The sequence below is a fragment of the Neodiprion virginianus genome, chromosome 2 (assembly GCF_021901495.1).
Source record: "Neodiprion virginianus isolate iyNeoVirg1 chromosome 2, iyNeoVirg1.1, whole genome shotgun sequence".
Lineage (NCBI taxonomy): Eukaryota > Metazoa > Arthropoda > Insecta > Hymenoptera > Diprionidae > Neodiprion > Neodiprion virginianus.
The window spans coordinates 24784008-24800985 of NC_060878.1; the positions used below are offsets into that span (position 1 = coordinate 24784008).

The 16978-nt window shown below is 36.7% G+C and overlaps 1 protein-coding gene across 4 annotated transcripts; it reads right to left on the reverse strand.

The window, feature by feature from the left end:
• Positions 1-665: 665 nt before the first annotated feature.
• On the reverse strand, positions 666-9276 carry LOC124298027 (general transcription factor IIF subunit 1). 4 transcript variants are annotated; one of them, XM_046749578.1, is made up of 8 exons: positions 9184-9270; positions 8733-8790; positions 7738-7784; positions 7112-7483; positions 6017-6345; positions 5256-5548; positions 1190-1533; positions 666-938 (listed from the first exon to the last, which is right to left on the reverse strand). In XM_046749578.1, exons 2-8 carry the CDS (start codon positions 8754-8756, stop codon positions 725-727), a joined length of 1623 nt encoding a protein of 540 aa, XP_046605534.1. In that variant the 5' UTR covers positions 8757-8790; positions 9184-9270; the 3' UTR covers positions 666-724. The 4 variants fall into 4 exon arrangements, with proteins under 4 accessions (XP_046605534.1, XP_046605535.1, XP_046605536.1 ...); XM_046749579.1 differs by lacking the exons at positions 8733-8790; positions 9184-9270 and adding an exon at positions 8615-8718; XM_046749580.1 differs by lacking the exons at positions 8733-8790; positions 9184-9270 and adding an exon at positions 8451-8567.
• Positions 9277-16978: the final 7702 nt, after the last annotated feature.

A 16978-nucleotide genomic window follows, 5' to 3' on the forward strand; every position in this document is an offset into this window, starting at 1 on the left:
GTCCTCGAGTTGCCGCCGTTAACCGACAGGTGGCGCTGCCGTCGTTTCGCCATGATATCCAAGAGGCGTATAGGTGACCAGAGTAGTCTGGTGTTTCCATTTCAAATTTTCAAGTTAATCTCGAAATGGCCCTGACTTTCGACCTTGACCTCACGGTGACCTATACCGCTGAACATATAACGCTGACCTCTCCAATTTTCATGAGTAATATTATGCTTTAGCCGGCACAATTCACATCCTTAGTCTAAACCTAGCGTTCGACCTTGAGAGCTCAAAATTTACAGTGCCTGATGTCATATCTGATCATAGACTTTTGCTCTTTTTATTTCCGGGATCAACAATGTGGGTCCCATTTGAGAAAATCGACTTGACCTTGAAGGTCATTGTCAAGGTCAAATCCAAAGTCACGACAATAGCCAGGGAAAAATCCTCCAACCTTAGTAACTGACGTTTTTTTCACTGACTCAAAGTTTTCAAGTTATTCAGCCATTCTGGAACTTTTGAGACACCCTGTGTATACATCTGTACATACATGCACAATTTTGAAGTACAAGCATTTTATTATAACGAGAAGTGTGAATGTTTGACTAATTTTATCCCCGAAAAATACAATAGCAAATTTGTGGTATGTATTATTAAAATGTGCAACAATGCATTTAAACGAATTAAGGTGACATTGCAATTTATTCAAATACAGTAGCTAACTAGATGTTCTGTTTGGACATCAATTATGTTGTGCCTTAATTGACAGATACATTTTATTTTTAATAGTTTGTTTAACAGGATTTATTTTCTTCAATATCTGTGTCATGACGTTAACCAATTGCTCTGAGGTCAAACCCGTTTTCTTGGACTTGAATTTCTGTAGAAGCTCAGTGGTTGTCATTGGTTTGCGCATCAGATAACGTCTGACAGCATCCTCCGTTATACCAGACTCACTGTAAGTAATTACGAATTACATGTATGTGTATCTTATATGATTAAATTCATAAGTTTCATCTGTCGTTTTTTGGAATTAGAAGAGAAAAATTTTTAAATATTATTTATCGGAAATTGAATAGAGAATTTGAACTTTATTCTACATGATGTGAACTGTAATAATACGATTTTATAAACTTTTGGTCTTTTGTGATACCTTTTCAATTTTCATATACCTTCTTTATTCTAAGCGTTAAATGGAACAACTTACCTGGCTCCCGGAAAGTATGATGTCACTGGGGCAGAGTTGAAATTATCTAATTTGATTTTTTTCGACTGTGACAGATCTGGTGAGCCTGATTGTTTTCGTTTAAAACAATCAGCTGAGACTCCAGGAAGGACAGGAGTCACAGACCTTGAACTCTGTGCACTATTTGGTTTTTTACTGTCTTTTTCTCTAGGTATGTCAGAGTCGGATCCAGAATCACTTGAGAAGTCACTTGATGAATCTTTTCCAATTCCAGATTTTTTTACGTCTTTTTTTTTTGATTGCTTCTTTTTTTTCTTCTTATCTTTTTTTTTATCGGACTCCTTATTGAGTTTGTTGTCTTTTTCCTAATAGAAAAAAATCATATTTTTTTCTCTGCACTTGGAAGCATATGTACATTTTTTTTTTATGGTCAACTTTTCTCACATATCAATTTACTTTCAAAACACCTTTAGACACATAAATATACCCTGGATTAATTGTTTTAATTAACCAAGACCAATGATTCAGAAGCAAGATGAGATATGAAGAAACATTCAATACAATATCTTTAGGGTTTGAAGGAGCAACGAATTTGTCTGTATCTCATTTGTTGCAAGTTGAGACACTAATAACAGGTGGGATTCACCTTAGGTTTTTTTGTTAATAGAATGGTATATTTATTCCCAAAGAATATGAAATTGCAACAGATTTTGCTTCAAAAAGTGCTGGCATACATATTAGACTGGGCCAAAAAAAACGAAGAATTTTTTTTTTTAATGGTACTGTAAAAACATTGTTCATGACGACAAATAAAAATTATCCTGCAATTTTGAGCCCTTAATATTAATATTAAGGGGTGTATCGTTACAGCTATTGATTTTTTAACAGTTACCGCATTTTTTTACCCAAAATCCGTCAATTATCAATCTGAAAAATTTTATCAATCCATATTTTTGAAGGAAATTAAATTTCCTACAAAAAAGCTCTCCTAAATTGACGTAGATCAAGCCGTTTCCTCGTAATCGTGCCTTAAACATTGAGTTGTTTTTTCAAATTTTTGTTTGAATTTTTGATTTTTGTAATTACCAGAAAAATCAATATTTTCATAGATCAAACCATTATTTTTGTGCGAAATTTGATGCTCTACAAAAAAGGTCTCTTAACATTTTTCATGAAATTCACTCGTTTAAAAGTTATTCGACATTGAAATTGTATTCAAAAGTAATTTCAATGTCGAATAACTTTTAAAGGAGTGAATTTCATGAAAAATGTTAAGAGACCTTTTTTGTAGAGCATCAAATTTCCCACAAAAATAATGGTTTGATCTATGAAAATATTGATTTTTCTGGTAATTACAAAAATCAAAAATTCAAACAAAAATTTGAACAAACAAGTCAATGTTTAAGGCACGATTACGAGGAAACGGCTTGATCTACGTCAATTTAGTAGAAGAGCTTTTTTGTAGGAAATTTAATTTCCTTCAAAAATATGGATTGACAAAATTTTTCAGCTTGATAATTGACGGATTTTGGGTAAAAAAATGCGGTAACTGTTAAAAAATCAATAGCTGTAACGATACACCCCTTAATATTAATATTAAGGGCTCAAACTTTCGGGATAATTTTTATTTGTCGTCATGAACAATGTTTTTACAATACCATTAAAAAAAAAATTCTTCGTTTTTTTTAGCCCAGTCTAATACATATGGCCCAAACTTAATGGGTTATGAGATATGAGCCAGACAAAGTGATACAGAGAAGGCCCCCTTGAGAATGCGGTAACTCCTCGATACCATAGAAAATCTTATGTTCCCAAGTATTAATACCAAAAAGGGTCAACTTATCTTTTTACACGAAATCACAGTGATTGGATGAAGAGCAACTCTACCCTGTTTGTTGAGCGAATGACGCAGGTTTGCACGAGTTTAGGTGGGGTGGAAGGTAGATGGAAGTAGTGAGTAAAGACGGCGCCATGCCTAGCTCTCGGGGCGCCTGGAGCAGGCTGAGGGAAACCGCTTTTTTCAATACAAATATACGTATATGTCGAGAATTCCATGCGAACCTAACTAACGTCTGACCCTCACCGTTTTTGATTTTTTCTGTTATTGTCTCAACTCTGAAACATTACCCTCAATTCTTTCAGATTTTTTATTCAACTGGTTAATTATTTATAAATATTTAGTGATTTTGACAAAGACCTTATTTAGAATTTTCAAAAAATTCTCAAAACTGTATTTTCTTTTCCAAATATTTCAAGACCGGGCCCATGATGGGCCAATTATTTTTTCAATTTTTTTTTTCCACACTTTTGATGTTTTTCAGCAATTAGAATATTGTTAGAACGGTCTGAAAATTACTGAAAAATGCTCAAAACATCTATTTCTCACTTAGAACATTTCTATTCCAGTTCCATTATGGGGTGATTTTTTTCTATTTTTTTTGGTATGTTCAATTTTTTTTTTATCAACTTCCTAATGAAACTGTTCTAGATATGCTGTAAGTGAAAAATAGAAGTACCGAGAATTTTTATCAAAAACATTCTTTAAATTTTTTTTTTTTAATCGGCCTATCACAGGCCTGGCTTGGTATGTTTCGAAAAAAATACAATTTTTTAGAACTTGTGGAGAATTTTAAAAAAGGTCCTTTTCTAAATCACTTTCAATATTTATAAATAATAACCATTTGAATAAAAAATCTGAATAGAATCTAAAAAAATTCGAGGTACTGTTCAGAATTGACTATAGATTCTAACCTGTTGTGGACATCTGGGGTGTGAACCACCCCATGCCAAATAAATGGCTCATATTACGCTATTTCTGAGGAAAAATGGAAATTTTCGCATATTTTCATTTCGTGGAATATATTTTTAAGATTTCACAGTTTTATCAAAGTCAAGCACTTCCAACTTTAAAATATACTACATGATTTTGTTATGTTCGCCCAATGGAAAAAAATTTAATTTTGAAGTGTTGTATGTTGAGAGTTTGTAGTTAAATATTAAGCAAAAAATATTGAAAATAACGTTTTATAAATATTATGGGGTGGCACCCGCCCTGCGTGCCTTTTGTGATTTTATTTGGGGGTGTGTACACAACAGGTTAAATGAAAATTAACAAATAATAAATGATCGACTCGGTGGTTTGTCACGCGTTTGTGGTCGTGCGCGCGGGACCTATGCTGAATGTGCGGGGTGAGACACTGAAGTAGTAAGTGGTGCATGTTGCCACACATTTAACATTGTCATTTCCACACCAAATTCTGTTACGCTGGTGACAGCAAAACCATGACAAATACGCAAGGATAACCATTCTCAAGTTTATTATACATACCATATTTTTTGATTTTATGAAAAACAAATTCACCCGAATGCCACCTCCACGGCACGGCGCCTGGGGCGGCTGATCCTTTGTCCCACCTCTAGGCACGGCGCTGGGTAAAGATATGATTTCGAAATGAACAAAAATGAATTGAACGAAAAAGTATACAAATGCATCAGTTGGCCCAATATAAAAATATGTAGAAGTTAATTTCACAATCCAACATAAAGTTTGTTTCTATGGAAAAGGTTTTTGAAATCAAGTTTTCGCTTTTTTTTTTTTTAATCAATTACCAATTAATCAAAAAAGAAGAAAAGAAACTAGTTTTCCTCCATCAAATCACTGCGATTTCGTGTAAAATATGAATCTGACCCCCTTTTGGACTTCAATTCGTGGGTACTGGAGTTTTTCTATGGTACCGATGTATTACTGGTACTATGATGAGGTTCCCCCATTGCACTTTGATTGGTTCATATCTTATAATCCATGAAATTTGGGTTATATGTAATCCAGCACTTTGTAATGCAGAATTTAATACATTTTAAGATTCAAGGAGAAAAAAATTAGAATTCCATTAAAAAAATAACGAAGTTGAGTTTTACCTATCTGTTGGTGGCACCACTTGTAATAAATGTGATTCTGCCACATTCCTTTCTCTTTCGAACCATAAAGACTTTTGTACTGACCATTTCTTCATATCTCCACTTGCCTCTGAGATATTGACCTAGGGTGATTAAGATAAAACCCCCCTGTATGATTATTTCGTTTTACCTTCTCATCTTTGTCTTTGTTGTCCTCATCATCATCTTTGTCATCTTCTCCATCCTTCTTTTCCTCCTCATTCTCCTCCCCTTGACTATCCTCATCTGAAGCAAGAAGCTTTCGTAGAGCATCTTCTTCAGCCACAGATTTTATTTCCTTTTGTTGTTCCAATTCTGATTCAGAATCTGAAGAGTCAGATATATAATCACACTCTCTCCCCTCTTCATCTCCATCGTCACTTTCTTCAAATGCTTCGTCATCCGACCCCTTCTTCTTCTTTTTCTTCTTTTTTTGTGCTTCCTCTACAACAAAAAGTATGGTTCACTCCAAATTCAATTGACCATACCAACATCATCTGTAATTGCGTTCAAGCCAGTGAAAGAAAAGATTAATGTTGAAACAGTGTAGTAATTAAAACTCGAAGTCTACTTCTGAATAAAATACATAAAGTAATCTATTAGCACGATTATGTAATAATTTATTGCATCTCACCTATATGAGTAGTTGTCTGAAGAAAAACAAAGTCTCTTATGAGATCTATGAGTCAAGTATGTTGGCTGGAGAAGTTGAAATTCATGAGTAATATTGCAATATTCTGCTATTTGAAACTGAATTTACATAATCATCTCATATAACAAGTTGTAGAATTACTTTCACGCCTGCCTGCTCAGGCCCAAAACTTATCACGCAGCTCCTTCCAAAATTTGCAGTTCTTTGTAATTCTTCAGTCAACATATCAATGAAGAACTATCAAATGTAAGTAAACTGACCCTTAGCTTTTTTTTTCTTTTTTTTATCATCCTCTTCTTCTTCAGAATTCTTTTTCTCCTTGTCTTCGTCAGAACTCGAATCATCATCGTCACTATCCATCCATTCATCCATTTCTGATATTTTCAATTCCTTTTCTTTTTTACCAAGTTTTTTTCCTTTACCACCTTCAGATAATTCTGGATCATCTTCGGCGCCTTCGTCGTCGTTTCGCATTCTCTTTCGCATCATTAATGAAAAGTAATTAATGACTCTATTCCGCCTACTAAACTCTTGCTCAGCTTCTTCAGCACTCAAAGCTTTATATCTTTGTATTGGCTGGAAATTATACCTATAATTTGAATGAGCTAATTTTTCTCACGAAATTGAACAAAAATTGAGATGTGACAGTAAAAATTTTTTTCACCTAGTTTAGTGCTTCTGCAACTAATACCATATGCGCAATTACCAAGTTTTTAACGTCTATCATGGTAAACGTAATATTTATAATCGAGAATATTTATTCACTAGTTATATATAGTAAGGACACCGAAATAATGTTGATGGTATCAGAGACAGCAAATAGCTGATAATTTGTGTCGTTAACAACCATTATTAATTTCCTTAGAAATAATCTTCATAGAAGAAAAATACCTCTTGCATTGATAATGTTATTGAGACACTCTCTTGTAACGATATTGCTAAACACTAGCTGCTAGCTTGAGTGAAAATGCTTATGTTTAGTCTCTAAGGTCTAAATTTTTTATGATGAATAAGAATTCTCGACCTCGTATATAATCTATTATAGAATCTTGGTGATCGGTCAATTAAGTAAACGTATTTTTACAATATTTAATGTCTGATTACTTCTAGTATTATTATTTATTTTATAAAAAAAATTTTTTTGTTGTTCTTGACAGTTAAATAAATAAATCGTTCTGAGGAGGGCCCATATCCGGGTCGAAACGTTAACTAAAAATATGTTTACTTAATTGACCGATCACCAAGATTCTATAATAGATAGACTAAATTTTTTATACAGTAGGTTGAAAATTTCACTGAAAAACTAAGAATAAGCTATCAATTTTTTTACGAATTTATATACTTTGTGAACTTACCATTCATGCAAAGGAAATGCTTCAATGGCACCATCGGGTGCATGAGTGAAAACATAGTATGCTGCATTCTCACTGACTCCACCCTCTCGAATTCCTTTGAACTTCTTGCCTGTTTTACCTCCTGATTTAAGAATCCAAGGCTGATCTTCTGGTTTGTATTTTCTACTTGTTATTCCAAACTTTTTTCGCCTTGCTTCTTCTCTTGCGTCGCGACCAAACTCGGATCCTGCTCCAAACTTTGGCATCTCCTCATCCATTCCTTTATACTCTTTCATGTTATTTTCACGCTCCATCTTGACTTGCGACCATTTTGAAAAGTCAACATTGAGTGTTGCATTAAATCGCATGACATTGTGCTTTTTTTTACTGTTCCTGTGGCAAAAAGGATCGAAATACTGATTAATACAAATCTGTAATAGGATCTTTCATGATGGTATGGGGTACATACTTCTAATGTAGCAAAATGTAAGATACAAAATTGTGTAACACAAAGTTCACAATATTGGAACATTAAGTATTTGTTTATTTTAAATTTGATAATGTATAATCAGTCACAGGCTGAAGTCAAAATTAGAGTATAATTAATGTCACTCAGGCAAACTTAGTAAAGGAAACAATAGACTTACTTTGGAACTCTGATGCTGTATTCTTGTACCGAAGGTACTGCGCCAGGCTGGACACGAAGGATCAAAGAGTATTAGTAAAATGATCAAGTACTGCACATATTGCAAAATTAAAATTCATAAATCCAACATTTTTTAAATTTATGGTATATGTACTGATCCTTGGATTGATTCAAACACATTCCAGGCCACCAAGGTAGACTATTATTACTTGTTTAACGTGCAAAACAAACTCTAATGCACATTTTTTCACCTACATACATGCAAGAACCGCGATGCAGGCAATAAGACTGTGCCGCTTCATAGAGACAAAATACGGCTCATGAACGCAAGGAAAATAAACAAGACGGGGTAAATAAATAAGGCAGAATTAATAGGCAAGGAGTTGCAATGCGACAATGAATAGAATACAAAATAAAACAGGAACTTATTCCTCCATGGGAATACATCCCTGAGGTGATATTACGGAAAGTAATTTTAGAGAATTAATATATTTCTAAAATCAAATGTATCAGAAGGGAGATGTCGGGATGACTACAGCTGCGAAGCCAGACACTGGGAAAAATGAACACACGGCTTGTAATAACTGTCATGAAAAATAACTCGAATCCATTTCAACAGTGGACTGAAATGTTTCAGAATTAATCTAAGGGTCTGTATATGGCAATCAATACAAAACCAAACATATGAAGTATATGATTACCATGACTACATACCTACAATTATAATTGTGGAGTGACTTACGAAATTCTAAATATTATTATACAATTACGAAATTCTGTTGTCGAATTACTTCTAGCGCGAACAACATTCCATTAGCCTTACATTTCAGTATAACTGTACCAAATATCGCTACATATATTGCAGTGGTTATGCATACCATACCATCTTACAATATTAGTACATTGGGTACTGAAATTCATACGATAGTAATTCTAAGAAAAACTTATTGTGATTTCAAATTAATGTTTCGTAAAGATTGTAATGGTAATGAATACCTTCGTCACAGCTGTTGAACTCATTGTTGATTAGTAAGATCGTGAAATAAGTGATTACCAGCAGGGGGAGTTCACTCAATGCTTTTAGATGGGACCGAATTTTGGCAGGCTGCAGGAGTACACTGTACCAACACAATATTGAAAAATTCGCAGTTACTATATTTCTATAGTTATTTCTTGCTAGAGTATAGTAACATGTCAGCATTACTTAGGATGTTAAGAGCGCCCTCTACCGAGTAATGTGATTATGTAATCGCAGTAACATAGGATACAAGAATGGTGGAATATTATTTTCCGGCTGCACATGTGCACATTATTATTATTAGCAGTTCTACCACTCTAAAATATTCACTTCTAGTAGAATTTTGTTTTCGTAACTTGTCGCGCCTTACTCCTGCAGCCTGCCAAAATTGCTTGGAGTGGGGGTAAAGAGTGAACTCCCCCTGATTACCAGACCGCATAGTCAAGTCATTCCACTACTGAGCGTATAGAAGGAGGGATATCCTGGAGTTACAAGAAGTGAGCCGGTTTTGGCTGCAATTAGTGGTGGCGCTGTGAAACATAGTTGCCCAACTGACTATAATTTAAGATACAATGAGTGTAACTGTGTAACTGAACATTCAATTTCATCACTCAACTTGGTATCAATTAGTGCTGCGTCGGTTATTTTATATACCCTTATTTGCATCCAGACTTTGACCATATTTTGAAAATTATATGCTTTAAGCCTTACTACGACGTCATGGCACTCCACGATGATTTCCGGATGCTAGACACTAGATTCAAACGCGCAAGTATGTACAGCTAGACGCACAGTCAATAATTCTGACTTCTGGGTGACCATGTACCAATTAAGCATCAAAATGCAATGGATCGTGGACATTCAATTGCGCTTTTCGGATTAAACCGGAAAACCGAAATATTAAGGGTTAAGGTGCCGTTGTCTTGTCTTGTGAATATACATTTCGTGACGTCATAAGCACTTACCACGCTTTTGGAAGTTCAGCGTTAAGCTAAGCTCATTAATTTAATTGGCCTGTTCCGTTGGACCCGACCAATAATGATAATTTCTATGTTATTGTAAACTTGCGGACAATGAATCTGAGACAGCTAATTTTTGACACCAAAAAGTTATGTTGGCAACACAGAAAAACCTACAACGCCATAGTGGGCCGAGCGCGAAACAAACTGAATCTCAATATACATAACATAACCCATGACCCTTGAATCTAACCCTGGAATACCGCGGGGATAATGACTTATTGGATTGACACCATAGACTTATAAAAGATAGACTGAGCGCTCTTATGAACCGCTTGAAGCAAACATTTAAAGGACAGAAATATACCGGGAGTACTCCTTTCTCTCTTTGACGATATTTGTGGCGGGGATCGAGGCGGTAGAGGAGAATGAAGCGAAATTATGCGCCTATATGTATAGCTGTTCCATTTCCACTACGCCCTTGTCTCCCGGTATGAAACCGATTGAAAAGAGAGAGCAGTACTCCCGACATATCTCTATCCTTTATATGAAGGCTTCAGTACCTCATATAGGAGCGCTCAGTCTATCTTTATAAGTCTATGACAGCCCCCTGACATACGCTGCTAAAAGTGGTTCGCAAAATGTTCCTTGATTCTGCCGCCAATTTCCACCACTAGTGACGCTAGTAGTTACCTGATGAGCTTGCGCGCGGTCAGCGAGGGCAGCGAGCGTTTGAGAAGTCTACTAGCGCCACGTAGAGGACCTAAAAAACGGGGACAAGACGCGTACAATTTTTTAGTTTACGAACAGTGGCGAGTGTCAGGGGGCTAGTCTATGATTGACACGTATTCTACGGTTAATTTCCACAGTCGTGGGTTATATTACGTTTATTGAGATTGAGATTGAGTTTGTTTCACGCTCGGCGGACTATGGCGCTGTACGTTTTCTGTGCTGCCAGCTTGATTGTCCAGTGTGAAAAATTAGCCGTCTTAGATTCATTGTCCACCAGTGTACATCATAAACGAGTTTCTGTCACTTCAAAATATCCTCATCGAGCTGTGCCATATTGACGAAAAGCTTACTGATAGAATAGGTTTTCCCGGATTACTTGTATGCTTTTATGCGTCTCAGCTCCCTGTGGGCAGTGAAAGAAATTCTAAAATCGTAGAAGCCGTGAATATTCAACAATGCGATGATACCAATCAGCCATGTTTGATATAACGTGTTTTTATTTATTTCATCATTATTTATAATAATCATTGTCAACACAGAAATTAGCAATGTCTGAATTAGAGACGTACACCTTTATTCAAGTTACGATTTAAAAAATTTCCGAGTCAGATTCGTACTCCCGTTCTCGCTCAGGTTAACGAGGATATTTCTCCGCTCTGATGTCACGAAATATATATATGACGCGATACGTCAGCGGCACCTGGACAGATGGAATTACCTTACCTTTAGCGGAACGTTGGAACTCGAAAAATCGATGAGTGGCGCTCGTGGCGCTGTTAATGAGGGTTTTTGGAAATAACTGATTTTAAATAATATGATTATTTAACTTCAATTAGGTTTATTCAGATAATTTGAATTACACCGACAATTTGACGTTCAATATAATAGAATGGAAAAGAATACTGAATTTCGGTAATAAATTGGGCAGAGTAACATGGTAGGGAATTAAGAAGCTATAGGATTTTACTGCACTACTGTACCGAGAAGAAGTAGCGAATCAGGAGGTAAAAACCAAGAGATTAAATTAACGCTGGGTGCTCGTATTTATACAGATTGGTAGCAGTAGGGGTTAGAATCATTCTCTTCAAGCCTTGCCCGCCAACAGCTCCATATACGTAGCCCCTCATTAACAACCGAATAAGTTGATTCTGTTTTTAATCGTTTGTAGGTGGTTTGTAGGTGTTTGTAAGTGATTTCCCGCCATTTTTAAGTCAACAGTTCAATTGTTATTGATAAAAAAAATTTGACTGGGGAATTCGCGTGATGCTAGCCCCTCATAGTTACAATTTGCGATCGAATTCAGCTCTGCTTGCACGGAATCGTTTATAGGACGTGTGTAGGTGATTGTAAGTGATTTTCCGTCGTTTGTAAATCAATAATTCAGTCGTTATTAATATGGCAAATTTGACAAGGGAGTTCGCGAACGTCAGCCCCTGACAACACCTGCAATTCGAGATCGAATTGAGTGCTGTTCGTGCGCAATGATTTGTAGGTGGATTTTGGGTGTTAATAAGCACTTCTCCGACCTTTAATAATATCCCAATTGTCTGTATAACTTAGAACAAAAAACTCCCCCCCCCCTCCACTGCTCCTCGAAAGCTAAAAAAAAAAAACTAAAACGACTGTAGCCAGACCCCAGTTACGAGAGTTTGTGTAATCTTAGCGCATCCAACTTTCCACAGCTGCTCATTAACTGAAAATTGCATCAAAATTCTATTTCACAGGAGGCAATCGTTTCTCTCTCATTTATAGGTGTTGTATAACGCAATCCAGATGTTTGATAGTCGATTGTTGATTCGCAAAAATTAAAACAATAGTAATAAGGTATTAATCCCCAGAGTTTGTCCAGGGGGTTATTGCGGTTCTCAGATGAGCGTAGTCAATTTTCACATTTTCATCTCACGAGAATTCGCTCACCCAAATATGGAATTGCCGAGTGAAAATGTGAAATCACTAGGACATTTCCGGTTACTGATCTCACATTTTCACGACGCCATTATAGTTTATTTTTGAACGGAGGGGCGAGGGGGGAGCAGAGTTTTTTTTGTTCCAAGTTTCAACTGATAATTGCGAGATTATTGAAGGTTGAAAAAATGCTTATAAACACCTACGATCTACCTACAAATGATTCAGCACAAGCCGAACTCAATTCAATCGTGAATTGCAGGTGTAAGGGGCTGACGTCACTCAAATTCCTTAGCCGAATTTGTTTTATTAATGACCACTGAATTATTGGTTTAGAAACATCGGGAAATCACTTAAAATTACCTGCAAATGACCTACAAACGATTGCGCACAGGCAGAACTAAATTCCATCGTGAATTGCTAGTGTAAGGGGCTGATGTCACGCGAACTCCCTAGACGAATTTGTTTTATTAACCCTTTCGGTACGGACGCATTCTACGTCGCGCCGTCCCCGCTGACCGAGCAGTCGCGGCAAGCGTCCGTACTTGCTGAAGAACTGCAAGCGCCCGTCAGACGCACAATACCACGCTATCTTACGCAGAGCGAGTGCAGTCGCTCATAAAAAAAAATGCTTAAAAAATTATAACATAATGTTGGGTTACCATGGACACCGTTCGTACATAACGAGCGTCAAATGTTGGGTTACCATGGTCACCGCTCGTACAGAGCGAGCGTCAGGCGTTGAGTGACTATAGTCACCGTTCGGATAGAGCGAGCGTCGGGCGTTGGGTGACTATAGTCACCGATCGGGCCGAAAGGGTTAGTAACGACTGAACTATTGACTTACAAATAACGGAAAATCACTGAAAAATGCCTACAAACCACCTACAAACGATTAAAAAAAGAATCAACTTATTCGGTTGTTAATGAGGGGCTAAGAATGTGGAGATTGCATGGGATGGCACCCTCGGGGTATTGTTTTGATGCATGCAAGACGCCGCGGAGCTTGTGGCAGTCGTCCACATTTACGGACTCGCTTACTGGGCTTACAAACCTAATTGAGTCGGCAAACTTAGAAAATCTCCTTACCGGCACTCCTCGTACCATCCCTCGTCAAGGTTCACCTCGCTTCAGAATGCTCCATTTTAGCTAGCTGTCTTTAGCAATCTTCAATGAAAAATTACACCGAAATCAGTAAAATATGGAAAATGAGAGCATGTCGCATGATATTTTCATACATTGCTAAGTGCGAATAAGAGCCTTGTAAGGAAAATAGAAGAAGTAGATCACTGTTTTACCTCCATCCCCACTAGCAGATATTAACTGATGAAAGACACAGGTTATTTTAAGGGAACCCGGTGGTCTAGAAATTTCAAAAAATCGATTTTTTTTTTTCGACATTTCGAAAGTATAGTATCTTAAGAATATACTGTGAAATTTTCATGCGGAAATTCCCAATTTTATAGCTTCTACAGCCCATTCCAGGTAGAGAGCGGTCCGTGCGCTCCTAACGGGTTCAGCACTCGGAGCGCGGCAGCTGTCCCGACCCTTCTCCGTATTTTACCTTTACATTTGTAACCGTTACCTTTACATTTGTTAAGGAATACAAACGTTCCGAAGGGATCCTCTATGGTGCCGGAATCGCGGATTAACTGTAAGTATTCAAAATTTGCTCAATTTTTGAAAATATCTGTACCTCAAACTTTAAACTCATTTATCTCGAAACGACTTTTTTCGGCACGGCGGGGGTGAAAATAAAAAAACTATTCAACCGAATGACTTGAAATTTGGATATGTTGTTCACAACATGTATAGCTATCGTCGGAACTAGAATCATAATTTTATTTAAATAATTTCCTATTGTTTACACTAAAAAACTAGTGAAAAAAAACCCGATTTTACGAACTTTTTTTTTCAACGCCCGCCATTTTGTCAATTTTCAATTTTTTCGATTTGTTCTAGTTCCGACCATAACTGCACTCTTTCTGATCAAGAATGTCTTTGAATTTTTTGTTTCAGATGAGTAGAAGTCTCGATATCACCTACGGTCCGGATCCGATTTTTCGAGAGGGTCATTTTTAGCGGCATTTTTATAATAATAAATATTGTTTTTAAAGGAAAAAAAAATTTTTTTGTATGATTAATAAACGTAGCAATAAGCTCGAAAAGTTATAACATCGTTTTTTTTATTTTTAATAGCAAACAAAAAATCGTGAAAATAGGTGTCATTTTCGTGCGCTAGACCACCGGGTCCCCTTAATGTAACTTTTCCGGATACTGCCATAAAAATACAAAGCGCTGTCGAAATTCGAATAGATTTCATACCTATATTGGTCACCGTCAAGTCAGTCGATCCAAGATGCTTTTGATGTGAAAAATCGACAGAAGCTTTTATTCGAATACCAGCAATTCTTTCCACGGTCCTTCGTAAATTTGAGATAGATATTTAGTGAAATTTAGGTGCGGTAGGCTTTTCGACTACCATTTGGATACGGTGATGTTAGAGAAAAGAACTATGAGAAACGTGCTTCGGTAAATTGTAAGAAGAAAAGAGCAAGGGCAGATTGATTGAGGAAACAAACGCTTATTATTTTTACATACACTATACAGCATACACAAGACAGGAATTAGCCGTAAGATGAAAGAAGTTGTTTGGTTCCATAGCTGTAAATCAAAGTTGATGAGATGGTCAACCATTATTAAGTACAAGTAACGGTTGTAGACAGTTTGAGAATTTTCGGAAAATTGCAACATGGAGTATAGTTTGTTCCAAATGTTCAAAATACTGAAAAAAAAAAGAAAAAAAATCATCCTATCCTTGGACGAGGTCAAAATATTCGGAAAAAATAGGAATTTTGACATTTTTAAAACAGACCGGTTTTGAGATTATTCCAAATAATTATGAAATATTACGGTTGCGGGAAAATATTTGAAAAAATTCAGTAGTGCAGGTTTTCAGGTCGGAGAAGCGGATAAAAAACGGTGGGCAAAAATTATTGATTGAGTTGACGTGGAAAGCCCCATATATGTTATTATTAACTAAACATCGTTTAATTACCGCAACCAAAAATGTACTGCCAATCTCATTGATCTCCTACATTCATAACGATTTTTCTTAATTCAAATTCACTGCTGCAAAATCGTCCTGATTTTCAAATGTCAAGAATTCGAAAATATCATATTTTTTGTTTGGTAAGGAATTCTAAATTGAATATCTTGCGTGCATTTGTATTCATGTCATTGAAAGACGTAGAGTCACCTAAAGTCGCGACATACATATCGAGTAATTTTCAAAAAATTAAAATGGTTCTATTATCAATTTTTTCTGCATGTGTCGGTTCCGGTGGTTGCCAAAAATTTCTAAAGGTGTAACTTGCAGAAACCGATAAATTTTAAGTATGCACTTTGGATTCGCAGTAGAATAGGTATAAGAAAAAATAAAAAGTTGAAAATTTCGATTTTTGACATTGGCACACTACTGAAAGTTTTTTGAATCATCAGTTTGCTGTGGTCAATTTCAAAACCTATCGATTTTCGGTACACCTGGAGTGGAGCAGAATTCGTAAAAGCCAGAAAAAATTTTAAAATGCTCTCAAGACGCAACTTTTCTGAAAAAATATCTGAAACCCGTGAAATTCAATGAATTTCGCCGAGATCTTCTACCTCGTTTTTTGCATATCAATCCGAAGTCAGGATCCCGAGAAGATTGAGAACACCCGGAAAACACGGTTTCCGGGGTCAGGATTAGCAGGAGTAACTGCAATGATTGTAAGAGACCTAAAGTCGAGCAATCTTACTTTATCTTCATAACAACTGATATGCAATAAGGTTGGACCAAATTCTAGACAGGTCATTTTTCATATACTGATCCAGGTTATACCTTTGACGCATGCGAGAAAGGGAGTAGCGTGTATACATGTAGTACGTATACATAAGGGCTACACAAATTGTATGCATGTGTGAACCAATTACGTGCCAATTACATGTGCAAAAATGTTAATACATAAAATCTCAGTATAACAGCGTCTGAAGGTTAAATCTAGCACAAGCCTAGATTCGTAATATTACTATAAAAAAAGAGAGAGGACAGAAAGAATGAAATATTGGGGACAGGTGACTCACTCCTCCCCTTGAATAGCTGATCAAATATTCTTGGGCGGATAAACGGAATGTATTATTTGTAAATAGGTATGTTTTCGTACAGTATGTAGCTTATCCACAAGAAATATCTGATTTGGTGGACAATGTTTTTAGGTTGGTTGATACATATACAGGGCATCTCTGATGGAAGGATGGATTCCGAGCCACGCGCATACCGCCAGCGCCACACATGCGCTTTCGGTTGCAGCGTTTGTCCGTTACACTCGGCTCACCTAGAAGTTGTGCGTGTGTGGCGCTGGCGGTCGTGTTGGCGGTGCGCGCGTGGCTCGGCGTTTGGCCTTTCAGCAGAGTTTCTCTGTATATTTGACAGCGATTTCCGTTCAAGGTGCAGATACGGAATTCTCCCCGCCGAAGGCGTGGCCGTGCACCACGTGACGGCGTGGCACGTCATCATGCGCTGTGATTGGCTGGTTGAGGTCGATCGACTCGACTTTCGCCTTCCCGGCCGCTCTACACGGAACGTCCGT

What these genes read in the sequence shown, in the direction of transcription:
- LOC124298027 (XM_046749578.1), bottom strand. Translation starts at nt 8,756, where the DNA reads ATGAGTTCAACAGCTGTGACGAAG. An exon ending in GTTCAACAGCTGTGACGAAG is followed by an intron (nt 7,785 to 8,732) that starts GTATTCATTACC and finishes CTTCGTGTCCAG; the next exon opens with CCTGGCGCAGTACCTTCGGT. An exon ending in GCATTTCCTTTGCATGAATG is followed by an intron (nt 6,346 to 7,111) that starts GTAAGTTCACAA and finishes TTCAAATTATAG; the next exon opens with GTATAATTTCCAGCCAATAC.